This window comes from Lithobates pipiens, unplaced genomic scaffold, assembly GCF_037356315.1.
Source record: "Lithobates pipiens isolate NorthernLeopardFrog02 unplaced genomic scaffold, aLitPip1_a1.2 Scaffold_8, whole genome shotgun sequence".
Lineage (NCBI taxonomy): Eukaryota > Metazoa > Chordata > Amphibia > Anura > Ranidae > Lithobates > Lithobates pipiens.
In genome coordinates, this window is record NW_027507903.1 from 465,135,949 (window position 1) to 465,163,141 (window position 27,193).

Consider the following 27,193-nt stretch of genomic DNA (forward strand, 5'->3'; position numbering starts at 1 on the left):
TATGGGAGGAGCCCGGGGGGTATTTAACCAGCCCACTCGCCTGTGGTCTTTGTCGGTTTCCTGTGCGCAATACCCACCCTCCCATCCCCTTTTTTAGGGCATTTCTCAAAACATTTCTCTTCAAACTCATTTATTTCTAATCACTGGGTATGCCCCCTTATTTTGGTATACCGTCCATTAGACCAGGGCACACTTTCAGGTCCATTTCATATAGGGTATCTTATGATAGACTTGTATTGCTCAGATACGTATCGGACATAGGGCTTCGGCCATAAATATATATATATATATATATATATATATATATATATATATTTTTTTTTTTTTTTAAACTAGAGGCTAATGGCACTTTAAAGTGTTATGAGATCAATAGGTCCTTAGGGTTACGGAAGCTCCTTTCAACTATTCTAGACCTGATCTTGGTCCAAAAATGCTATCTCTAAAGCCTAGTACACACAATCAGAAATTCAGATTAAAAATATTGCTTTCAAAGTGATTGTTTAATAAACTGATCATTGGTACACAGCTTTTGAGCGCTGTTCACGGCAGTTTATTCAAAATTATCTGAAGGGACAAACACGAAAAATGTTCTTGTATAATACCAGATCGTACGATTGTCATTTTAATCAGTGCAGTATTCGTTCGGAAAAAAATTGGAAGAGCAAGACAACACATGCTCAGAAATGAAAGAATACATTAAAACACGTTACATCACTTCCGAAATTGTATTCTGTCGTACTAGAATTTTTGTAAATTGTGTAACCTTTCTATTTTCTATATAGACTAGCAATACAAAAAAATGGACAATCATTTCTTTAATATTCTTAATATGTGTACGAGGCTTGATCCTAAAATCTTTTATCCTTGACCTTCAGGCACCGCTGTTGTCTGACACTTCCAGGTGTGTCAGAAAGCTTGCCCCCAGTCAGGCACTGTGATTCTTCCCACCACCTACAACATCACTACTGTGTTCTGCAGTGACATAGCAGCTGATGGAAGAAACCACAGCACTCAGAAAGGAACATGGTAAACCACATCAAAGGAAATGCCAGATAGCAGCAGATCCGGGAGTTCAAGAAAGCAAAGATTGCATGCAGCACACACCTGGTCCAAAGTACTGCTCCTGCCTCTGCCAGTCTGTTACACAAGAATTCATACGAAGGTCAGTTCACCCTATATGCTCAGCCTGCATCCACTCTGTAAGTGTATTATCAATGTGCCATACCTCCCAACTTTTTGAGATGGGAATGAGGGACACCTATCAGCAAAAGTATGCAGACATAGGACACACCCCTTGCCACGTCCCCTTAAAGGAGATTTGTACAAAAAAAAAAGATTGGTTGAACCAAAAGTCCTTTTTTTTTACCACTACTATTCCGTTATTTTGGCTTTTGGAATTTACAAATGCAGCAATTTAGAAATCAGATAAAAGGTTTAGCGCTGGAAAACACTTTTTGATAGATAAAAAGTGCATTTTATATACAGTTATACAGATCAGACCAAAATGAGGGACAAATGAGGAGCAATGAGGGAGAGAGGGACATTGCTCCAAATCAGGGACAGTCCCTCAAATTCAGGGACAGTTGGGAGCTATGATGTGCTCTTACACATTGCTCAACGATCAAAGATTCCATGGTTAGGCATAGCATTTTTGGACTAAAAACCAGGTGCAGAATAATTGAGCAGCACTTCCATAACCTGTAGGAGCCGTTTACAACCTATCGATCTCATAAAAACAATAAAAACACCTTAACGTGACACTATACTCTGGTTAAAAATATATATACCAAAATCCACTGGATACAAAATGTACTTTTATAAAAAAAAAAATTTTTTACTTTTATTTCTTTAAAAATCTATTTGGAAGCAGGTCTGAAATCTACATTCCCAGTTGTATAGTTCAAAAGACACATAAAGGTTGAAACGCGTTTCATAGGCACTTGATACTTTTTGGAGCGTTGATAGAAATACAAGTGAATTTTATCTTCTGGATATGGGATATTTTTTTTACAAGATTACAAGAGGCTGAAATCAAGTTAAACTCAGGTGTATACTGTAACAATACATTTTTAAATGAACACATAAATGTGGTGCTTTTTTAAAATCTACCGCAAGAAAATGATTTTCTTTACCCCAGTTATCCCCCATCCTCCCCCCAACCACCTGCAAAAAAAAAGAGAGGCAGGAGATGAGATTTATCAATTTATTGTGGTTGCAGTTTCATAATACATTGTTGAAAAACAACTTTTCTATGCGGCTGAAATGATCACAGATGACAGCTTTGCAGACAATACAAGGCAGCTGTGCAGGCTGACATCCCACATGTAACCGAGTGCATTTGCATCTTGTAAGTACAAATTTGAACTATTAATAAGGAGTACAATTTTCAGCAAAGCAGTGATATTTACTTTCTGAATAGCAAAACAGTGTGATTCAATTTTTTATTCTTTTTGTACATTATGATGAAACAAAGTGGCATAAGTAGTACAGCATATTACCAATTAATTCACCACCTGGCTTATAAACCTACACTGTCTGTAAAGTAAAAATTTCAATTTTTTTGCAGTGATGGTGCCAAGGTTTACTATATACATATACAATGAAACCTGCCTGTCGACATCTTTGGAATGGACTAAAAAAAAGACTAAAATAAAAAAAATACATATATATTTAACTGGATACTGTAATTCCATTGGCAGGATGTTGAATTTTGTCATTTAAAAAAAATAAAAATGTTTATAAATTAATTACTGTCATTGTTAATTTTGTCGTTTTATTTGCAAATTCAAGCTAATTTAGTAAGCCTCATGAAAGCTCAACTTAACTTTTTAGAATAAAACAGCTAAATATATAACATTTGCATCAAAACAAATGGTTTGCATGGTAGGCAGCCAAAGCCTTACAACTTGTTTTCTTTAAAGATAGGCAAAAATGTGAGAAGAAAAATATTTCCCTTGCAAGCATGCTACAGAAAATGTCTTTTGCTCTGTGTGGAAGTAGTGATCTCCCTGCCAAGTCAAAGCTAGGGCTCTCTAGTGGGGAGCATTAGAATTGCTGACTGCAAAGCTACCCCAGATAGCAAAGATAACTTGCCACAACTTTGTGGCAGTGTTGAATTGTAAGTCTATTAACTTGCTGCACATTTTCACTGGCAAGTTATGCACTTGCAGAGCACTCGAAGAACAATTTCTAGTTGACTCTTTTTCAAATTTGTAGCCAATTTGCATGGCAAGTCTCTAGCAAGAGCAAAGTTGCAGTGGCGAGTCTACAGAAAGAGCTCTGCGAGTCTACAGCATGAAAATTCAGCCACAGTGACCCCTTGTGGTGGAATAACTATTGCACAACATAACTGAACCAGAAGTTGCAGCAGACTTGTAGAATGTATGCATAGAAAGTTAATCTGGAGTTGCTGCAACTGTGCAACAAACTTGTGAAGCCTGGAAAGTCTAGCACTAGCTTAGCAAGTCATTTTGCTAAGCACAATTGCTTGCTATCTGGGATCTGACCTAGCAAGGTGTCAGAACTTTGAAGAGGAACCACTGCTTCCACACAGAGAGCAAGGGACCCTCTCTGCAGCAGGCTGCCAAAACACTGACTTTTCTACTCTGGCTTTGGCTAAACAAAATATGCTGTAAGAATGTGCACACCTTTTGTTTTGATGCACCCGAAATGGCTGTACTGAACTGAAAATTCAGTTGGGTTTTAAAAAAATGTTATACCATTTCCATGCTGATATTTAGGGCTTACATATTTTTTTTTTTTTTTATTTGGTGAATGACAAAATTATTCTAAACTAAAGTGAATTAATAAAAGCAGTGATAATGGCTATTATGTAAAAAAAAAAAAAAAAAAATATCTCTAAATACTGTATATTCTAGCACATATAAAAAGCCTTTTGCGTTTAATAGTGCCATAAGGTTTAAAGCTACTTGTGTGTAAAACTGCAGTTGTCGGAATACACTATACGGTCAACCATTAAAGTACCAAAAAGTTGACTAATATGGACCAAAAAAATTGGCTTTAACTGTAACAAAGTGTAAAGGTTGATATTCAAAGTAGTTTTTAAAAGGAAAAAAAAATTATAATAAAAATAATAATTTGAGCTAATCAGTAATATCCTACCAGACAATGGTTGTTAACATAAACTATTAAACGGTTCTACTCTAAAGTGCAGCATAATTCTATCGGTGCATAGTCTCATGGGTACTGCCTTTCTAGGTTCATCATGACTTTGTGGTATAAGCAATCAATAATGATCAGTAGAAATATATTTGATTCACAGCTGCTTCTCTTAAAAGGATTCTCCAGTTAGTCACAGATTTGCAATGGCGTCTGGCTAAGCTTTATTCTGGGAACTGGTATGGTCTCATGTTTCAATGGTGCAATTCAGCTTTATGACTGCCCCTTTCACCTGCCCATTGGCTAAGTCAACCATAAAACAGTGAGGAAGTAGTAGAGGTAATCTGCCAATCGTACCATGGAAACTGTGGTCAAGGAACAACTTTAACCTTCTGTTTCAAGAGGGAACTTGGTGGAAGTTCTGGAAATCTGCAGCTGATTGGACAATTCCTTTAAGATCTTGTGCAAAGGCAGTACTGTAGTCTCCTGAATGTCTAGCAGTTTGGAGGAGGGTGGGCATTTAAATACAGTGCTAATATACATGGTTGTATTCAGCATAATGAGAAACACGTTTTTGGTAAGTAAACATAAATATAAAAAAAGGACAGTTTAGCACTTTATCTGAGTTGGTCTGGTTGCTTTGGAAAGCTTCCTATGGCTCCTATTCAAATCTTAGTCCTGCAGAAGAAAAAGAGATCGTTAAAATGTTATCTACATTGGATTAAAGGGGTTTTCCATAAAAAAAAAAAGTAAATCCCTCCTAAATCATTTAGGTGCTTGCCTGTAGTAACAAAGAATAGTCCCCACCTATCAAAGCCACCATGTAAATGATAAAAGGGGCCATATTTCATTCTATGTATCATTTGTTTTCTGTGGACCAAGGGTTCTCTCTATAAATGGAACTTGCTGTAACGATAGGCAGCATACAGTACATGAAAGAACAAATGGCAAACAAAGATTTACCAGCAGGTGGTGCTAAATGTAATACTTGGGAATTTAAACATTAACTCCAGGTTTTGGTAAACTTTAACCATGAGCTCCGTAAGATTTACCCCCCTTCATGACCAGGCCATTTTTATTGCCATACAGCACTGCGTTACTTTAACTAACAATTGTGCAGACACTGTACCTAAACAAAATGTATGTCCTTTTTTTCCCCACAAATGGAGCTTTCTTTTGGTGGTACTTGATCACCTATGTGGTTTTTATTTTTTGCACTATAAAAAAAATAAGACCAACAATCTTGATATAAAAAAAAAACACTTTTTACTTTCTGCTATAAAACATATCCAAAAAAAATCTGATTTCGCCATTAATTTAGGACAATATATATTCTGCTACATATTTTTGGTAAAAAAATTCCCAATTAGTATATATTGATTGGTTTGTCCAAAAGTTCTAGCATCTACAAACTATGGAGTATTTTAATTTATTTATTTTACTAGTAATGGCGGCAATTGGCGACTTTTAGCAGACTGTGATATTGCGGCAGGCATTTTGACATTGACAGACAATTTTGACACTTTTTGGGGACCATTGACACTAATACAGCGATCAGTGCTAAAAAATATGCATTATAATTGTACTAATGGGAAGGGGTTAACATCTAGCTGTTTTTTGTTTACTGTGGGAGGGGCTTTTACTAGGGGAAGACATGGATCCACGTCCCTGCTTTGCAGGAACACAGGATCCATGCCTTCCCTCCTGACAGAACGGCGATCTTGTTTACATAGGCAGACTGCTATTCTGCCTCTGAACTGAACAATCGGTGGGTGCCAGCGGACATTGAGTCTGCGGTACCCACTGCTAAGCTCCAGCTGTGTATAATTTGCTACCCAGAAGAGCCGGATCAGGTACAGTATACAGTATGTACGTGATCTGGTGCTAGGTGCGCCCTGTATCAGTAAAACTTAAGTGGTTAAATAGTTCATTTGGACCAGCTTAGTTCCTTCACTAACACATGCAGCAGCTGTCAGCACTGTATGAAGCCTCAGAAACATACACAAATTCATAGCTCCAATAAAGACTGGCCTCTCTTATACATTGACATTTGGTGCTGACCAATATAGTCCGTCTCCACTCTTCACTGAAAATATTAAAATATATCAGCTGCACTCTGCTTAGCTCTTCTTAGCATATTTTTTTAATAGTCAATGAATTGACTATTAAAGAAAAAAGAATCCACCCAAAAACCAACCACCCTTAATGCATTTCACCACTCCTGGCTTGCTCACGTGAATAGGGGAAGTCAAATAACGCTAAGAGGAGCTAAACTTAGTTGATATTCTTTCATATTTTCAGTGGAGAATGTATGTAGCCTCAGCTACACACAGTATAAACAGCTGTGTTTGGGGACTTCTTCTCCATCTCCCTGAACGAAATTAAGTCGAGCTGAGCACTGCTCAGCCATTCACAGGTAGCTTTGTATTTTCTGAATGAATACAAATCTTCCCCAGATTTGCTAAGGTGGAGAGATGGGGTGATGACATCACAATCTTCGCCTCAGGCAGGCAATGGAAGCTTTGTATTCAAATGGAACACAGTATTGTATAATGTATGTAGCCGAGGCTGACAGCCGCTGCATGTGTTAGCAAAATAAATAGTTTGTTTAGACCAGCTTGGTCCAAAGCAACTATTTTAATTTCACTAAAATGTGGAGTTAGCTTTTAAAGTATCTAAATGCTGGAACCAAGTGTAATATATTGCATCTTATCAGTCCTTATATGTGGTAACAGTAATAGTTCTTATTTGTATGCTTTTTGCCTTTAATTTCATCTGGTGCTCCTGCCATTAAAACACTACCTGCCATAAGGTGACAACGCTCACTGCGTACTGTACCTATGAAGCATTTTTTCTCTATATCAAGACTACAGAACAATTCCCCATCTCCTCTTCTATATGATGTAGAGGGCTCTTCTCTATGATATAGAGGGCAAATCCCCCTCCCCTCTTCTCTATGACATAGAGCAGTGATCTTCAAACTGCGGCCCGGGGGCCCACATATGGCCCTTCGCCCGGCTTTATCTGGCCCTTAGGGCACTATTCCATCAACTGATTCTAATGATGGGGTGCCATTCCCCCTTCTGACACCATCAATATGGCTCTATTATTCCATTTGATACCAACAATGCGGCACTATGCTTCCCAATAAAACCAATGATGGGGGCACTGATGCCGGGGCATTTTCCCGAAGGACAGTAAACTGGCTCTTTGCTTATAAAGTTTAGAGACCGCTGATATAGAGGGAATGGATTCTGTATCTGTCTTTAGAGACAGATGGGACAATGTAACTGATAAGAGTGCAGCACAGGCTGCAAGCACAGAAAGTTATAAACTGGTAGGATCAACAGATATTTTTTTTTTGCACTTCTCAAACAGATATACTATACTTTTAGTGGTATATTTAACAGACCAAAAAGGACATAATAAAATAAGAAGTTCATTGTTGGGGTTTACATCCCCTTTAAACCTGGGAATTCTACTGCAAAGATCTCAATGCCGAAAAAGCCCATAAGATTTAACAAGCCCCCATGATAATTCAACGAATCACTGTTCACCCAAAACTAAAATAACATTTTAGGTGAACTGACTTGGACCAATACAAACCCAATTGAAGTTTCACACCTGACTGATTTGGGCTTGAAAGTGCCTTAAAACACTCTCTTCACTGCTTCTTGCGCTCATATCAGAGCATCCTTTACTGACAGAGCTGAGTAGCAGCCACACCCCACACACCCTAAGCAAAAACGTCCTCACAGAAAAGAGGAGGGGCATGTCTGACCAGTTTCATGTAAAGTACTGAGTTTACTTGCTCTAACTCTGTTGCCTATCAATGCTGTACGGGAAAAATTGAGGTTAGACTTTAAAAATGGAGGCTGTTAATACAATACTTAGCTCTGCCTTAATACCTATTTTTGAAACTCCATCTGGGCTTTAAAAGAGAAGTATGGCCAATTACTCTTGCCTACCGGTGACCAAGAGTTACCTGCAATCAGCTGACGGACAGTGCAGCGCTAGGCTCTGGAAAGACCCCAACAATATTAATGGGATTAACCCCACTGCCTGACTCTTCTTTTCAGCCAGACCTCGCCCCTGCCTGGCACCCCAGTGAGTACCTGAAGGGCAGAGCAGTGACTGATAGTCACCACTTGGAGAAAACTGAGAACTGAGCGATTAGCAGTCATGTGATCAATCAGTTCTCCATCTTAGAACCGAAGTGGGACAGCTGCAGCATGGAGGTGAGTATAATTGTTTTTTTTATTTAAGCCTATTTTTCTCCTTAAAATATTTCTTGTACATGTTACATCATTAATACATTTTTTTCAAGTGTTGAGGGAGTTAAAACAAAACAAGAAAAAAGTATTACCCACCATTGGTGTCAGACTTTTTCCCTCCAGCTGTCACCTAAAAGGAAAACAATAAAAAGGTTAAGGAAAAGAAAACAAATATATGCTTACAAAGTGGGTTTGATTCATTCAAACTAGAGAGAAATAAATGAAAATAAAGCTGCAATGCTGCCCATAGTGACCAATCCCAATTCTAATTTAATTACTCCCTAATAACCTGAAACATATTGGATGTATTTTACTTAAAGTGTATGTAAATCCTAACAAGGAACTTCTCTTATTTGCTCCCTCTCGCTCTGTTCAACATGTAATTGAACGTGGTTATCTGTTTAATAAGTGCAAAAAAAAAATACCCATTGATCGTGTCAGAAATTCAGAGCTGTCTTGTGTCCAATGTTCCTATGTTGTCCCAAAGAGAGCAATAAGCCCTCCCAATCCTTATCTTGGTAATACAGATCAATTAGTCTTTATATGGTGTAGATGGGAGAGTAGGTGAGTCATTTGGTAAGAGAAAACTGGGCAGGGCTGACACCATATAGTCCACAATACTGTGTGTTGTCAGCCCACAACAAGACTTAGAAGCTGATTTCATTTTTGGAAGATCAACAGATATTTTTCTGGACTTTCAGGGTATTTAAATAGATAGAATATTGGAACATGTGAATGTATTGCAGAGATGCACTGCACATGTTTTTTATATTATTATTATAGATTTATTTATGGATTGGAATTTAACCTTAGAGCTGTTTGACTTTGTGCCATTGCCTGCCCAATACACACCATGGCTAGGTTTTAAGGTGTGAGGCCATCATATTTCTCCCCTGAGTTCAGTGCTAAATACAGACACTCAAAAATTGTCATATAACAAAGGTGCTACAATGAAATAAAACAAATGGCTTTGTTAATTGACAGTTTGATCCTATGGCAGCAGACCATATAGATAGTCAATTATCAGTCATGAGCTCAGGGAATGAGACGTCAACCTCCATGGGAACCGTGCAGCCTGAACTGAGCTGACATCTCCGCTCTGACTGGGAGAAAATGCAAGTAAATAACACCACACACAGCCCTCCTTAGAACTTATGTTGCTCTTATAGCAATTTCATACGTTAGATTCTGAATCATGCAGAGACCCTATTTCTATCTGGTTTTCTTTGAAGTATGTACACTTGGAAAGAAGTCCTGAGCTCACCTTGGATGGTGTGGAAGCCTTGTCTGCTTGCGGTCTCTCCCAGAGGTTCCTTTTACCAGATACATCTCCAGGTCTTAAATCCTGAAAACAAAAACACAATTTAAAAATAAAAACTTACAGAAAAAGTATTTGCAAATGGCCATGCTCACCATAAATTATTTCTACTGGTCATACGGTTTTATGACAGCATTCAAATTATAGCATAAGAGATTCTACACAAACATTTTGGTAGAGTAAAAGGGCAACAGTTGTTTTTAAACATTGGTCTCTGTGAATCAAACGTGTAATGCTCTCATTATCTAGCATATGGTCTAGAATTGTCAAATTCTTATTCCCTGAATAGTTCTCTAAATGTTCTAATTCTCTGAATAGTTCTCTGAATGTTCCAATTCTCTGAATGATTATAGGATAGTAAATACTTCAATCAGCCTTTCTCAATCTTTTTACCCCAGAATAACCCATGAAAAAATTTTCAGGTTTCGAGGAACCCCAACTAAAATAAATTTGTAGGTCTTTGAGAAACATACCCCTTATATTGGTAGTTAGTGGGACGAATGTGCTCCCCTTACCACGGTGGTCAGAATTGGGAAGATGAAAAGTTAATCAGTGTCATGCTGCTTGCTCTACCAAATGGTGTTATACCTGAAGCTATGCAGACACATCAGATGGGAGGTCAATCTCATCTCAAGGAACCCCTAGCAACCTCTGCAGGAACCTTAGGGTTCCACCAAACCCTTGTTGAGCTGCTCTAAAAGTTTGACAAAATGTATCAAAACCCCAAAATAAAAATGTAATATATTGTAGCTTACCAGTTCATGGATGTATTATTTTTTCATTTCTTTTCCCCCCTTTTTTTTAACTTGGTGATCCTGCCAGCAAAACACTTCCTGTTCATACCATATCTATGAAGGCAGCCATGGTTGTCTGCCAGGCTAGACTTCAAACATCTGCCTTTGTTCATCTCCATTACATAATGAATTAGTAGGACTAACAATTTACACAATAAAGATAAGGGTTCGTTGTGCTTTTCTTTCAGCTCACAGGAAGTTACTAGTATTCTGCACTTCTGACCAGATCAACAGGGATTATTTTACAACGTCCTGTGTCACTTGCCTAATCACTGGATTGAAATGAGCATAATCACACTTATGAGGTCCTTCCACTGGTCTCCTCCACTTGTAAGCTGCCTGAACACTTCCACTCTAGCTCCCAGTGCTGAAAACTGGCCTAGTGTAGTGCAATAAAGCTCTCACGGTGCATGAACTTCCATCACCCTGACTTTATCTGTGCTGGCATTGGCTGTTCATTCAAAATGAGTTAGGTGCTTAAACGCAACGCACATTCAAGCATAAACTGTGTTGCGTAAATCAGTGGATTTGTTTATTTGCCTGCAGTTTTAAAATAAGAATTTGTGCTTGCTGTTTTACTAACAATATTACCTTATCACCATAATGAAAAGATCATAATCCAAAAAGGAAAGAAGGAGGAAGGAGAGAAGACATCAGAGAGGAGATCTCTTCAGTAGGTTGATGGACAGACGAGTAAGGAAAGAAAATCAGCTGACCGAGAGCAAGAAAAAGATAAAAGATAAAAGGTGTTAAAATACAGACAAGAAACTGGGACAAAAAAATTACAAAATAGGCCTTATATATATTGTACATACTACAGGAAAGGGGGAAAGCAGTGTATAGCAGTAGGCAATCTAAGGTCTCATGCCCATGGCTGTACAAACATTGGTCCATACAGCATCTCAATTCATACAATAATACTCATGCTTACTTTCATGAGTTAAAGTAGAACTACAGGTAAAACATTTTTTTTTCTTGGATAGAGTAAGGAAGGGTTATAACTCCTCTCAGACATTTTCCTTCACTTCCTGTCCCATAACCAAAACAGGAAGTGAGCAGAAATCCCTGCAAATTAAAGGAATTCCTTGGGGACTCCCAGGTCACCAGGACTAGTGTCCCCATTGGATGATTTCACTTCTATTACTTTTCTTTAACCACTTAAGGACCAGAAGGATTTGCCCCCTTAATGATCAGGCCATTTTTTTACGATACAGCACTGCGTCAATTTAACTGACAATTGCGCGCTCATGCAATGCTGTACCCAAACAAAATTGATGTCCTTTTTTTACCACAGATAGAGCTTTCTTTTGGTGGTGTTTGATCAACTCTGCATTTTTTTTTCTGCGCTATAAACAAAACAGAGCGACAATTAAAAAAAAAAAAAAGAATATTTTTTAAGTTTTGCTATAATAAATATCCCAAAAAATAGCTACTTAAGGCAGCTGGTCCTTAATTGGTTAAAGGAGAATATGTATGAGTTTTTTTTTTCCCCTTTTATACTTACCTAGGTGGATGCAGCATCGCTCTGATGCTGCATCTGTCCCCTGGCGTCTCTGCACTGTGAACCGAGCCATCAGTTCTCTCAGCTCCCCGAGCGGAGAGCTGCTGCCTGTCAGTCAGCAGCTCTCCTGCTCTGCCCCTGTGGAGGAACGAAAGCATCTGTCTCAGGCCCTCATCGGGTCACTGAGAGGCTGAGACAGTCATCAGTCCAGGCACCTGGCGGATCCAGACTTCCAGAGTCCAGACGACGCGGTGCCTGGACTGATTCCAGTGATTTTTACAGGAGTGCAAAACTAATTGCACTCCTGTGACCCTTAGGAGAAGCCCAGCCAAACAAGCTAGGCTGGACTTCTTTAACTTTCACCTTCAATGATAACAGTAAACAAGACAAATAGAGAGGATGAATCTCCCTAACGGGGACACATACAGCAATAAAAACCTGACAGGTGTTCTAATCCCTCTCCACTCCATCCAAAACGAGAAAAAAAGTTTTGCCTTTAGTTATACTTTAAGATGCAAACTATGTACAGTTATTCTGTGCCTGTGCCTCCACCTCTGGCTACACATTGTTGATGTCTACATCTTATCCTGAAAAATTCATGCAACGGTGACAGTGCAAGTGCAGACTAAAATGTTTACATGAGTACAAAATATGGTAAAAAGCAGACTATGGACATAAATTTTTCTTGGTTTAATATACAGAGATCTATTCATCACCCACTACACAGGTCTCCTCTATCTGTCATTAAAGTGGGGTACCCCCTAAAAAAAAAAATTAAAAGTCAGCAGCTACAAATACTGCAGCTGCTGGCTTTTAATAATCAGACACTTACCTGTCCCGGGTTCCAGCGATGCGGGGGAACGAAGCCCCCCCCTCGCTCCCCGCTCCGCTCGCGGCGCCGTCATGCATACTGTGGGCACCCGGCTGTGGCTTCACAGCCGGGCACCCACTGCGCATGCGCGAGCGGCGCAGGGCGCCGTGATACGCCGTACAGTCACCTGGGACACGTGACAGGTCCCAGGTGAATGTGCGGCGCGAGGGGAAGTGATGTCACCAGCCCGGGCAATGAAGAAGGCAGACTACGAGGGACCCCCTAGCAACCGGTATTTAGAGGTGAGTAAAAAATTTTTTTTTTGCCAATTATTTTTTTTTGATTTTTTTTAAGAATTTTAAGTAGTTTTATTTTTTGGGGGGCAACTCCACTTTAAAGTGTTACTAAACCTAAGTACGTTTTTTACCTTAATGCATTGCTTGCATTAAAGTAAAAAATGTTTTCAGTGTCCCTGTGCCCCCCTTCCCTGTGTGAAGGAGAAGAGGGGGTGAAGAGATCAGCGCTGTGCACAGCTGCATATATTCTCCTCTTACTTCCTTTTTACACTACATTCGAGCAGCAGCAGGAGCCATTGGCTCTTATTGCTATCAATCAGAAGTGGGGGGTGGGTCTAAGTCTCACTGTGTCAGTCTATGGTGCGTGGCTCTGTAGACGCCCAGCTCGGGAGCGTAGGGACTACCTATCCCCATAGCCAGTGGTTGGCTATGGTAGTCTCTTAGGAGAAGAGGAGGAGCCAAAATCGCCACCAGGGGCCCCAGAAGAGGAGGACCGGGCCACTCTAAGCAATACCACTGCACAGAGAAGGTAATTAGAACATGTTTGTAATTTTAATTAAAAGAAAAAAAAATGTGGATTTTAGTAACACTTCAAGTTCTCATCGTCTTATATTTTCCAAATGCACTAATCTATTACAGCAAACACATGGGTAGACAAAGAGTAGGTATAAGCCCCACGACTTTACGGCGCCCCACCAATTTCCAGAAGTAGTTCCTGCACTACTTTTGGCGACTTCGGGGGGCGATTGCAATAGAAATCTGTGCATGAACCCACACAGATGTCTTTCAAATCGCCTAGGAACTCGCATTGAAATACGAGTTTGAAATCGTACGAGTTCAGCTAAATTTGCACGATTGCAAACCCGCCTTCAGTGTGAATGAGGACTTAATGATACATTTTAAAAAGGGCACGTTATCTTCAACTTACTGCAGGCTTTGCTGAAGGCGTCTTGTTGGTCTCTGGAGTTTTAGTTAGCCATTCATTAATACGACTGGATACACCCACTTTTAATCCCGCTGTTTCCTGAAACCATAAAGAAATCAATCAGAAAAGTATACGGTATTATCAGCTTTGGCCTCAATAGTAATCATTTGTAATTTAATTAAATCACCATTTTATATTCTGTATATGAGTTATATATATATATATATATATATATATATATATATATATATATATATATATACATATACATACACACATTCAGTATATATATATATATATATATATATATATATATATATATATACATACATACATACACAGTATATATATGAGCAGGAGGGAGAAAGAATAAAATAAAATTGACCTGGATCCATTACAGATTCCCTGTCAGTATTTTACACACTGCACGTACCTTGTTTGGTGACGTTACACCCCCCGGGGATGAGAAAACGTTGCCTTTCTCCCACATACTTTTGATATTACGAACACCTTCTGCGGGCAGTGGCAGGTCCGATGGAGCAGCCTTGGCAGGTTTGGCACCTTTGTTGTTCTGGAAATTGAATACATGAAACATTATTAGAGATGGTATCAGGTGACTTTCTTGTTCCGACATCTGAAACATTTTATATAATTATTATTATAATTATGTTATTATTATATATATATATATATATTTATATATATATATATATATATATATATATATATATATATATATATATATATATATATTATATTAGAATTTTTTAAGATCATTGTTTCAAAAAATGCCAACAGGTTATGCTTTCCCTTTCTATTAATGTGGCATTATCACATTAAAATCAGATTTACAATAATGAGCAGTATTTGAAGGAAGGGTCCAATTTATTAGCGTGTGTGTGTGTGTGTATACAATATATATAAAGTGGGGGAAATCATTATTTGATCCCCTGCACATTTTGTAAGTTTGCCCACATACAAAGAAATTAAGGGTCTAGAATTTTTACCATGGTGTATTTTAAATGATAGAGACAGAATATCAACCAAAAATCCAGAAAAAAACATGATATATATGTTATAAATTGAGTTGCAGTTCAGTGAGTTAAATAAGTATTTGATCCCCAAGCAAAACATGACTTAGTATTTGGTGGAGAAACTCCATGTTGGCAAGCACAGAGGTAAGACGTTTCTTTCAGTTGGTTACCAGGTTTGCACACATCTCAGGAGGGATTTTGGTCCACTCTTCTTTACAGATCTTCTCTAAATCTCTAAGGTTTCTTGACTGCCACTTGGCAACTCGAATTTTAAGCTCCCTCCATAAATTTTCTGTAGGATTAAGGTCTGAAGACTGGCTAGGCCACTCCATGACTCTAGTCTTCTTCTTGAGCCCCCCCTTGTTGCCTTGGCGATTTGTTTTGAGTCGTTGTCATACTGGAAGACTCATCTTCAGTGTTCTGGCTGATGGAAGAAGGTTCTTATGTAAGATTTTACAATACATGGCCCCATCCATTGGTCCCTCATTGCGGCAAAGGCGGCCTGTATCTTTAGCAGAGAAATAGCCCCAAAGCATAATGTTTCCACCTCCATGCTTGATTGTAGGGATGGTGTTCTTAGGGTCACAGTCAGCATTTTTCTTCCTTTCCTCCAAACATTTAATGCCAAAGAGCTACATTTTGGTCTCTGACATTTGCCAATAAACATCTAAATGTCAAACATACACCTATGGTGAAAACCCTTCATTTTCATGTAAGTGGGCAAACTTGCAGAATCTGGAGGGGATCATATATATATGTATATATATATATATATATATATATATATATATATACACACGTAGGGATCCATCTGTGCATACTGAACATACTGGAAATGGCTTTTACTAAATACATTCCTTGCAAGTAAAGTTCACTATACACTATGGTACTTTTTTTTAACAGAAAAAAATTAGCGTTTGTTCTTTTTACACAATACTGGAGCTCAAGCTTTGGCTGAACCAGGAGCATAACAGTGCCTGATTGACCTTCCTTCCCCATATCTTTTTGCTGATCTGCAGTCACATGCAAGATTTTGAAGAACTTCATGTGTCAAGGAACTTTCATGTTAATTCCTGGAACTGTGAGGCCGCGTACACACGGGCGGACTGTCTGACGGACTTGGTCCGCTGAACCGTGTTTCAGCGGACAATCCGCTCGTGTGTGGGCTTCAGCGGACTTTTTCAGCGGACAGTCTGGCGGACTAAGTCTTTCGGAATTTCCGTAATATTGTCCGTCCAACCTTGGTTTCAGCGGACGGTCCGCTCGTGAGTAGGCTAGTTCGACGGACTAAGTATGGCGCATGCTCAGAAAGGATTTACACGGCCGAAGGTTGCATTGCAGTGTATTGGACGTCGTATTTCTAGTCCCGTCGTACGTGCTGTACACGTCATCGCGCAAGCTTTCAGCGGACTGTCTGTTCGTCGTGTGTGGTCAAGTCCGTTCATTCAAAAGTAGGACGGACTGTCTGTCGGATTGTCTGACGGACTTAGTTGGACGGACAGTCCGCCCGTGTGTACGCGGCCTAACACTGCTGCAAATAAAAACAGTTTCTGTTTGATAGCATGCATTTTCTTTTTTCAATGTTTATGTTAAAACTTGCCAAAAAATCTAGGTGTCACTGTTCCCTCAACAATGGACAACTAATAACTCCTAACTAACTTCAGCCCAAAGCATTTATGTGGCAGCATGGCGGTGAACTATATGCTGTGCTGTTACATATAGCGTCTGCCAGCATTGCTGTGTTACTTGTAGTGCACTCAATCAGCGCCTCCCCCAGTAATGTGACTGTGTCGTCACTCACACTTTGCCAGTCACCTTGCAAAGATCAAGCTTTCCTATATATTTAATATTACAGTTTATGGGATGTGGTGCCTTTGGTTCTCCCACTACCCATCCCTATATGTATACAATAGTAGGGATGGGCTCAGGCGTGTTCAGATCCTAGTCCCAACCCACCTGAGCAATCCTGCCAGGAAGCCGTCACTGCACGCTGCCAATCATGAGTAGCCTAATCATGTGTATGTGCAGCTGCGGGATCGGAAATGCTCCACTGCCTATGATTGGCGGTGTGCAGTGACGGCTTCCTAAAGGGATTGCTCAGGTGGGTTGGGACTAGAATCCGAACACGCCTGAGCCCATCCAATAAGATGAGCTCCCAATCACATGATCACTGTCACAAGCAATCACATAACTGGCAAAGCTCAGAAAATACTTACTCCAATTGCACTGGTGTATTGCTCAAGTCGGCTGTCAATCTTGGACACCACAGCTGGTTGTGAAGACTTAAGACTGTAGAACAAAGGTGTTATTTAGAAATTGAAAAATTGAACTTATAAAATTATTAGACATTTCTGATGTTGAACAGCATACCTAGGGCAGTCATTCTACAAAACAAGCACATGCATTTCTTAGTCCAAACACACACCTGACCTGTGCCATACCAGCAGGCAGCTGTCACTGTGGACAGCCAATCATAGATGGTACAGGCAATTCATTACCCCGCAACCGCACATATACTGTGTTGGGGGGGGGGGTAGAGCCTCCCCCTGCTTATAATTGCCTGTCTGCAGTGCTCCTGGCTGGATGGCTCAGTTGGGTTCAGACTCATTTCTCATTTCTGAACATGCCTGAGCTCATCCCTGCTGGTCATTCATTTAATGTATGCCTTGCTTACCAGACGTAATTGGCCTATTTATTCAGATTTTATTAATTTATAAGGAAACAATGGACCAAATGTATCTTATATTTTCTTATGACCCAAAGTAGACTTATTGGATAACTCTTCATTTTCAAAAGCACTGTGTATCATAAACAGCTGTATTTACATCTAAGCATTGCTGTCCATTTTCATTATTTTTTAGCCACTTCTTATTTATATTGCCCACACTCCAGCATTGGCTGCTCACCATTGTTCATGGACAGGCCTCCTGAAAGTGACAACAGTGGGCCATGTGTGTGCAATATGTGTCCGCACAGCAGCTTGTTACCACTAAAGGCGCATGTGACAGGATCACAATGCCAAAAAGCAGCATGGCATTTCTGAAATGGTACTTGTAATTGGAATATTATGGTAATTCATTTTAATGAAAGCTTCATATTTAAAAAGATTGAAAACAACTTGAACATCCATTACAGTGTATGTAAAGACTTGTATGTGTATGTGTTAAGGGCTTATACCAGGTCTTTACTGCTGTATGTTTCCTGCTTGAGAACCTTTTATTTACACTGTTATGTTTTTTGTTTTTTTTCAAGCCTGTGGTGTGTGAACACACTCCATAAAGTCCACCCGGTGCAAAAAAAAGTGTGCACACATAAAAAAGTGATACACAAAACACGCACAAGGTGTACACTAGTCCTCCAAAGAAGAAGGACCTTGACCCTGATCCCCCGTGGCTTTAGGCTCCAGATGGGGACTGAGGTACGATGTTCTTTGGAAGGTCTGCCAAAACAAACCCACACAAGTACTAGGTGGGGCTCCCCCGAAGGTAGACCCCATGAGAGGGGGCGAATCAAGCCAGAAGGTCATGTCTACCCCTTCCCAAGAAGTTCAGGGCAGGCCCGAAGACCTACACCCTACCAGTCAAGCGTCAAACAAATGTCTACACAAAAGAAAAGTGACAAACAGGGCAATAAATAAATAAAGTGGGGAGAGGAAGTGGAGAGAGAAAGTGAAAGCGACCATTGTACAGTACAATGGTTAGCCCTTTGGCCAGGAATAAAAAATTCCTCTGGTCCTAGCCAAAAGGCTCAGTCCTAGAGGCAGGTGTGATAAAAGTGTGATGGTGCAGTGACCTTGGTGTCATAACTCAAAGTGACCCTCACTCACAGTGAAGTTACGGCACCCCTGGACTGCTACTCCAGGGGTACCCCTTTTTTATACACCTCATACACCATGGGCTTCTTTTAGACCCGACCCTTCATTTTTATATTTTTTTATACACCTCATACACCATGGGCTTCTTTTAGACCCGACCCTTCAGCCAGACCAGTGCAGCCTCCATCCCTGCCAGATAGCAAGCCCTTCTGGTTTTCTTGTGGAAAACCGCATACGACGGTTTACGGCTCACATGGTACCGGTGGATTTGCATGGCAACTCCCCGACCTGCCCAAAGGTCAGAGTGACAGTGCCTCCACCGGACACTGACAGGAGCAGAGACCACACCAATCTTAGTCAAAAGGTCAAGATGACCTGGCCTCTGGCCAGACCGGTGCAGCACCTATCCTCACCAGGGGCGCCTTTCTGGCTCTCTTGGGCTTGAACGAGTACCAGCCTCCAAGTTAGGAGTGCTCGGGTTTGGTCCCTGCTGATACAAACCGTCTAAGTACCATTACACCAGGGGATTTGCATAGCCACCTCCTCTCGTACACTGTTGACCATGGTCATTGAGATATAAAGCAAGGCAAAATGTTAGAGTTGTCACTAGAGTAAATGAGGAAGAATCCTTCAATGGGGTTACCTGTTACTGAGACAACACTCTAAGATGGGAATTTGTAAAACTTTCCTCTGATTTCTTGTTGCATCTCCAGAATACAAAGTAAGCCCCGGTTCACACTGCCGCGACTTGTCAGGTGACTTGAGAGTTCAAAGTCACCTGACAAGTCGTGCCCCATTAACGGCAATGAAAGCGTTGTAATTGTACAAGTTAAGTCACTCTGACTTAGAAAAAGGTTACTGTGCTACTTTTGTGCGACTTCAATACGACTTGCATTGACTTCTGTTAAAGAAGTTGTATGCAAACCACAATGAAGTCGCGCAGCGATGTCAGATTCAAAGTGGCAGCAGTGAGAACAAGTGCTAAATGGAAATCCCCCTAGCAGGGCAGAGGCGGCACAAAATAACCTGATGTGTTTTCACGCCTATTTAAACCAAGAAATATGTTTTGGTTTTACATTTATTTAACCTGTTAAAGCTTAAATGAGAGCTTAGTGATCGAGTTTCAATCTATTTTAATTGTACTTATAACCTACAGTATGGTAGCTTTGCTATGCCTGCATTGTTTGAAAATTTTTATATTTTTTTATTTCAGGTAAATGTAGCGCTGTCACTTTTTGTATATATTGTACATTTACATCAGTTCCTGCCATCAAGGAGCTTACAATCTAAGGTCCCTAACTCACATTGAAACATACTTGTCTTTGGAGTGTGGAAGAAAACTGGAGTACCCGGAGGAATCCCACACAGGCACAGCGAGAACATGCAAACTCCAGGCAGGTAGTGTCGTGGTTGGGATTCGAACCGTAGTGCTGCTAGGCAGAAGTGTTAACCACTTTGCCACTGTGCTGCCCATAGGGTGGAATTCCCCTTTAATGCCTAGACAATCTGTCTATGCAGGAAAATGTGAGTTCACACTTGCAGAAGAAATAGCTCTGCCTAAAAATCAACATATAAATACTAAATACGGTTTTAATAGCTAGTAAATCTGTTGTCTAAACTATGTAAACGAAATCCATATGATGTGTAAGAACACCTGCCTACAAAATTACAGACAACAAACTGGACTTTTTTTTTTATAAGTTTCTGCAGTTTGTAACATATCTGTGACTTGGATATAACATCTGTTATGATCTCACACTAATATTTATATAAAGTGTTACTGCTCAGGTGTTCCTGCTTTTCTGGGAAGGGGGGGGAACACTGCCCTCTGGTGCTGACATTGTAAAATGACAGCTAAAGACAGACAAGGGCAGAGATTGAGCTGTTCCAGGAAAATGACGACTAATGAACGGCAACATTAGTCTTCCACTTCCTCTGACTACCAGCATTGCCGATAACATCACAAATTACAGAAGGCCGTCTGGGAAGTGCACGCACTGCTTTAATCACGAAACAAAGCTTTGGCTTTAGGGGACTTGCCACTTTTTAATGAGTCCTTGCCTGAGAACAGAATTGCCTCTGTTAAAGAATTGAAAAGGAGGAAGTTGGTGGAAAGCTGCAGAAAAATTAATCTAGAGATCGCAGTCACTTGCCTCCAAAAACTGGAGGCTTTTCGCAGCTGGACATTTTATTTTGTGAAAGTGTTTGGGAACGTCATCTCTTAAGGCTAAGTAATATTAAGTCACCTGAAGTGGAACTGAACACAGAAAGTGAAGATATGCTATAATATAGGGAAAAAGTTAGAATTGTTAAAGAAGAATTCCAGGCACGGTATATTTTTACATACAATAGTTACATTGGTCCACCATAGATAGCTGCAACTATGTATATACCATACCTGGCCAATCCTTCTGGAGCTGAAAATCACAGAATAAGACACAGCTACTCCAAAGATCTCCACTTGCTTCCAGGTCTTGTGCTGAGCAGCTGGCCCGATGCATTGTGAATACAGAAGGTCGGCCACTTGACATGGGTGCCATTCAGAGAATGCTTTACATTTTCACAATGAATGCATACTATACTCTGCAACTCATCTTATTGGATGAGTTGCAGGGTATAATATCACTGCCACATCTCTCCTTCTCCAGTCAGAGAACACTTTGCATTCATTCAGAAAAGTCAGTGTGCCTAGACACTCCCATGCCTTCAGCCTCATAACTGTATATCAGCAATGTGAGTTCAAGGGGAACTGCTGCCTCTGGCCTCTAATCTCAGGAGCTATGGAGTGAGACTATGGGGGTTATTTACGAAAGGCAAATCCACTTTGCACTGCAAGTGCACTTAAAGTGCACTTGGAAGTGCAGTCACTCTAAATCTAAGGGGTAGATCTGAAATTAATGGAAGCTCTGCTGATTTTATCATCCAATCATGTGCAAGCTAAAATGCTGTTTTTTATTTTCCTTGCATGTCCCCCTCGGATCTACAGTGACTTTACTTCCAAGAGCACTTTCAGTTCACTTTCAAGTGCACTTGCAGTGCAAAGTAAATAACCCCCTTTGTGATGTTGCTGCTCGGCTACTTTCTGTTCTCCTTGCTGAATCCTGTACCATGAGGAAGCAAAGCCTTGCCTCTACCAAGATGGTCACCTCCAAATGGAGACTCAGTGCACAACAAGGTATAGTAAGTCAGTAATAGGTGGATCAGCTGCAGGAGGAATACTTGGAACACTGAGGACTTGTCCTTTGCTCTCAGCTTGTCTTTTTTGGGCACAGCTTCCAGAGTTCAACTCTTCTTAAAAGTGCATGTATAGCCAAAATCTTTGTGTTTTAGGAGGGAACGTTTAAAACTTTTATTTTCTATTGTCTGTGTCCCCTCTGGGGAGACCCCAAGTAGAAATCTCTACAAAGTGAACAGTTGTCACGGGAACAGGTGTCCCCATTGGAAGATTTCTTCTTACCTGTGTTCTGGTCACAACTGTAACATTTTGGATACTCCCTTACTTTCTGTCTTTGTGTATATGGTCACCAGGGCAATTAAGAGCGCTAATTATCCCAGTGGATCCACAAACAGCAATTAAAATAATAAATAGGCAGGGGTCCTAATTCTTCCCCATGCCACCTAAAACATAAAAACATTTTTGCCCATACACTTCAATTTTACCATTCCCTGTGCATGTGCTTACCGATCAATTTGCTACTCGACTCTAATTACTAGTGATATCCCATTAAATTTTTCAATCTTGCGCTACTATTATCTTTGTTTCTGTGATTTGAGTTACTTCTACCATCAATCCATTACAAATCACTGTAAATTTGAATGGAGCTGCATTGACATTTGTTCTGAATGGCATCCCAACACGCATATACAGTATTACCCAACACACCTGCTCTTCAGCATACTACAGTACAGAAGTGTGAATGCAATATATGTTGGACAAAAATAGTAATGGATTGTTTTTCCTGTATTGAGGTTTTTTAAAAGCCCATTTAGAGTGAAAGAGTTGCCTTAACGCAACGTGGGTCAGTGCATACTATTGTGCATGCAAGGTGTAAATTTAGCCTGCAAGAAGTCTACAATTACTATCAATCTTCTGATCAGGAACTACATATATAGAATCTCAGAAGTTAACTTTTAATACATAGTGCATCCCTGACAAAGAATTCATAGAGCACTAAATTTGTTTTCTAAAGAATGAGCACAACAGAGGCTGTTAGGCTTTACCTTTCAAATAGACCCTCTCTATGTGACAGCCTGTGGGTAATCAGAATGATCTAATTTCAGCTTGAGCTATTGAGCTCTGTATAGGGCTTTTTACAACAAAGGAGCAAAGGAGATAGAGGAAACACAAGTACAAGAGCCTAAAGATTCTCCTTTTGTCTCGAAATGTAAATCTGAAATATTCACGATAAGGGTCCTAAGGGGGAGCTCCAGGCTCCTTCAGAAAAAATTAAAAGTCAGCAGCTACAAATCCTATTAATATTAGGGCAATTACCTGTCCTGGAATCCAGCAGGGTCTTCACCCGAGCCGATTTTTCAATCAGCTATCGGGTGCTGCCATCACCATCTTGACTAAGGGAAACCGGGAGTGAAGCCGCCGGTTTCCTACTGCCCATGCGCAAAGCACTTTGATATTGGTCTGGCTGCGGGAGAAGGAAGAGGGGGCCGAACCCCCCAAAAGTGCCAAATGTGGCAGCGGAGGGGGGGGAGGAAGGCAAGTCGAGCTTCCCTTTTGGGTGGAGCTCCAATTTAAGTCCTGACGTAAGTAAATGTAGAAAAATTGACTATATTTTCTCTTAAGATATTCTTTATTTTATCCCATGATAATTTTCCCATCAAAATGTTCAATTCTTATGCATAACTATAACACAAAAGTAGAATTTTGGTTTCACACAAAATATAACTATTGAAACATTTAGGGCTCCATTGACATTATTGCGACCAGCATTCTATGTGTAGGGCAGTTTATCATTTCAATGGGTTGCCCTACCCACAGAAATGCAGGTAAAAAAGTCCCGGACCCATGGACTTGCATGATTCCGCGGATGCAAAAACAAGAGTGTTTTGCTGATGTGTGGGGTGCCATTAAAACTTAATGGCATCCGAACGCATCTGCTAAAGAGCAGCGCATTTTGCCTGTAGGTCAGGTCGATTTTACAAGCATTCCTGACCCACACAAGTGTTTTCCCAGCCTAAATGAGTTGTTTCTTTATCTCCAACTCAAATGGATTCTTTTTCTACTCAGTATTTGAAGATACAAAAACCTGTCAAAAAATCTTTGTGAATTTGCTTAAGTTAATTTAAGTAATCTTCAAGAAATCAAGAAACCTTTGAGGAATGGAAAATGCAATTTTCAGTTGTAAAAGCTCACAATAAAGAAAATAGCATGATCACTCTGAAAAACAGAAGCCAGTGGGCAATTATTTTCCATTCATTCTGTTTGAGCTGTGTGGTTTAATATGCACAATTCATTCCACCAGGGTCTGCTCTTTCTTGAAATATAACTTTAAGATAGACAGATCTTTTAAAATGCATAAAATAAAAATATTATCACCAGTTACCTTTTCTGACTTGACCTGTTCAAGAACCCCGCCCGCTCTTCAATCTGGAAAAGGACACAACATGAGATATTATAATATGAACCTGAGTACTCCTGTAAATGCTCACAATTGAACACAGCTAAGCATGCACCTGAAAAAGTTTAGATAGGTGACCAGTTTGAGCTTCTTTTTGCTGACCCTACACTAAACAGTTCTGGGGTTTTTAATTATCTTTTAACCACAATTAAATCCTGGTTTTCAGGGAGTAAATCGTTGAATATAATGGAAAAATTATCAAATCCAACTTAAAGCTTAACTCCAGGAAATCTAAAAATCCTCCCTTGCAGTAGGGTTGCACCCACATTGCAAGGGTTAACTGCTCATTTAGGGCTAGGGGACTTGGTAAAGATCCTCTATCCCCTGCTGATAGACTGGTACTGGTACTGGTACAGCCTCTTCTCCCTTATAGTGTGACAGTCCTAGGTCCTCTAACATCATCAAAACCAATGAAGGAACCATAGCCCTGCATTGGATGGACATGGGAATGCTTAGAAAGGGTCCACCACCAGAGCGTGGAGGAACACTGTCTCCCAGGGGAGTGGAGGATCAGGTAAGAGGGTTTTTAGGTCTCCTGGAGTTCCCATTGAAAACATACTTCTGATTGATTTCTAACCAATACATTTTTTGGACATTATGTTTAAAGCCCATTGAATGTTAAAGAAATGTCACAAATATGGACAGCAAAGGGCACCAATGGAAACATGGGCTGCCTACAAAACTGTGTGGAGTTTAGTTGAAATGTCTGTATCCTCTGCAATAGAGGTGCATTATAGCAGCCTTTCTCAACTAGGGTTCCTCCAAAGGTTGATAGAGGTCCCTCAAGCATTGAGCAATTTCTGCCCCTAGGATATTTTATCACTGACACCAATGATCTTCTCAGCCATCTGTAAAGGGAGCATTCTTCCCAGTGACCACTAGAGATGAGTTCTGGGATGTTTGAATCCTAGGCCAAACTCATCTGAGTGAGACTGCCAGGAAACTGTCACTGTACTGGCCCAACCATTTGTAGCCCAGTCCCCTTTGCATGCACAATTTCCCTCACCACAGTCAAACGTATACAAGGGGCATGTGTACATCTGGCTGCAGGATGCGGAATGCCTTGACCATCTAAGATTGGCCCAGTACAGTGACAGCTTCCTAGTGGAGTTTCTCAGATGGGTTTGGATTAGGTTCAAAACATGCCTAAGCTCATCCCTACTGTCAACCAGTGTAATGGGGTTCTTCTCCACCAATCTAAGGGGGACCTTCTCCACTGATCACCAATGTATGAAAGCACCAATATAAATGGAGTACTTTTCTATTGATCACCATCATAGGGTTCATTTTTCCACTGACCACCAAAGTGAAGAACACTTTATGGTTTGAGTTTCTTTTCTAATCAATATTATTATTGGTTTAATTTCATTGTTGTTACTGAAAATAATGTTGTCTAACAGAGCAACCCTGGGTGTCAAATACACTAAAAGTATGCCCACATTCCCTAATCTTTTATTTATTCTCATAGACACAATTTGCTGTCCTTACTAATGTTTTGTGAGATAAAGAAATAGTAATTATAAGCAAAGTTTCCCTGACACCTCAAAGTTCTTTCAAGGGTTGAGAAAGGCTGCATTAGAGCCCAAAATACACAAGTGGTATTTTCAAATGTAAGGTGAACATGTATATTTTATAGAAGTTTCACAACGTGGTTTTCTCCAACACATCTGCCAGGCCCAGACCAGTCATCTGGCAGTTTGGACATTTTCCAGAAGGGCTTGTTTTGCTGGGCACTAGATCCCACGATATTGGAAGTAGAATTCAATAAAAGTCTTAGCTGAGAAACTTTGCTGGGTTGAGGACAATGAAGGAAACCCTGATTGTGTTGCTGTGGCATTTTATTATAATGCGATCATTTCTGTACATAAGGATTTTTCTCTGTGCTGTCACTTTGTTTTCAATAAACAGAATTAAAAAAAACACCTTCAAACTGCGGGCCGGGGCTAGATGTGGCCCTTTGTTTGCTTTTAGCCAGCCTTTGGGGCACTATTTCCTCCCCCTGACATTAACAATGGAGCATAATCCCTGCCACTTACTCCAATGATGGGGAACTACTCCTCTCACTGACAACAATGATGAGACTCTATTCATCCCACTGACACCAATAATGGGCCACTATTCCTTCCAATGACACCAATGATGGGGCACTATGCCTTTTACTGACACCAACAATGGGGCACTATTCCTCCCACTGACACCAGTGATGGGGCACTATTTCTCCTATCAAAACCAATAATGGGACACTATTCCTCCCACTGACACCAATAATGGCGCACTAAAGGACACAAATGATGAGGTACTATTGCTCTCACTTACACCAACAATAGGGCATTGTTACCAACACCAGGACATTTTCTACTCCTATTGGCCATAGTCCGGCCTCTCTAAAGTCTGAAGGATAATAAACTGGCTGTTTGTTTAGAAAGTTTGGAGACCCCTGCTCTAGACTGCCATCCATCCATCAAGACATTTTGATATTTGCATGTCTCCTCCCAAGAGCTAGCCTACCGCTTGCAGTAGGGATTAGGACTTTTTGAGAGAAGCACTGAGGCAGGGTGTTCACTCGGCTGGCCCCTCCCACCAGCCATAATTTGCATGTGTTGCTTAGAGAAGCACAGAGACTCAGTGTTGACATCAGTAAGTCAAAAATAGGGTATATAATGAAGACAATAAG

The 27,193-nt window shown here is 40.3% G+C and overlaps 1 protein-coding gene across 5 annotated transcripts in view; it reads right to left on the reverse strand.

The window, feature by feature from the left end:
* Window positions 1–2,189: 2,189 nt before the first annotated feature.
* Window positions 2,190–27,193, reverse strand: part of CALD1 (caldesmon 1) — a 238,067-nt gene continuing 213,063 nt past the window's right edge. For all 5 annotated transcript variants that reach the window (XM_077468528.1, XM_077468532.1, XM_077468529.1 and 2 more), the window contains 7 exons: window positions 24,445–24,488; window positions 17,289–17,361; window positions 14,472–14,609; window positions 14,042–14,137; window positions 9,658–9,738; window positions 8,490–8,523; window positions 2,190–4,797 (listed from right to left, as the gene is read on the reverse strand). In XM_077468528.1, coding sequence (XP_077324654.1) covers window positions 4,781–4,797; window positions 8,490–8,523; window positions 9,658–9,738; window positions 14,042–14,137; window positions 14,472–14,609; window positions 17,289–17,361; window positions 24,445–24,488 — 483 coding nt within the window. In that variant the 3' untranslated portion in view covers window positions 2,190–4,780. The remainder of the gene's footprint in view (window positions 4,798–8,489; window positions 8,524–9,657; window positions 9,739–14,041; window positions 14,138–14,471; window positions 14,610–17,288; window positions 17,362–24,444; window positions 24,489–27,193) is intronic.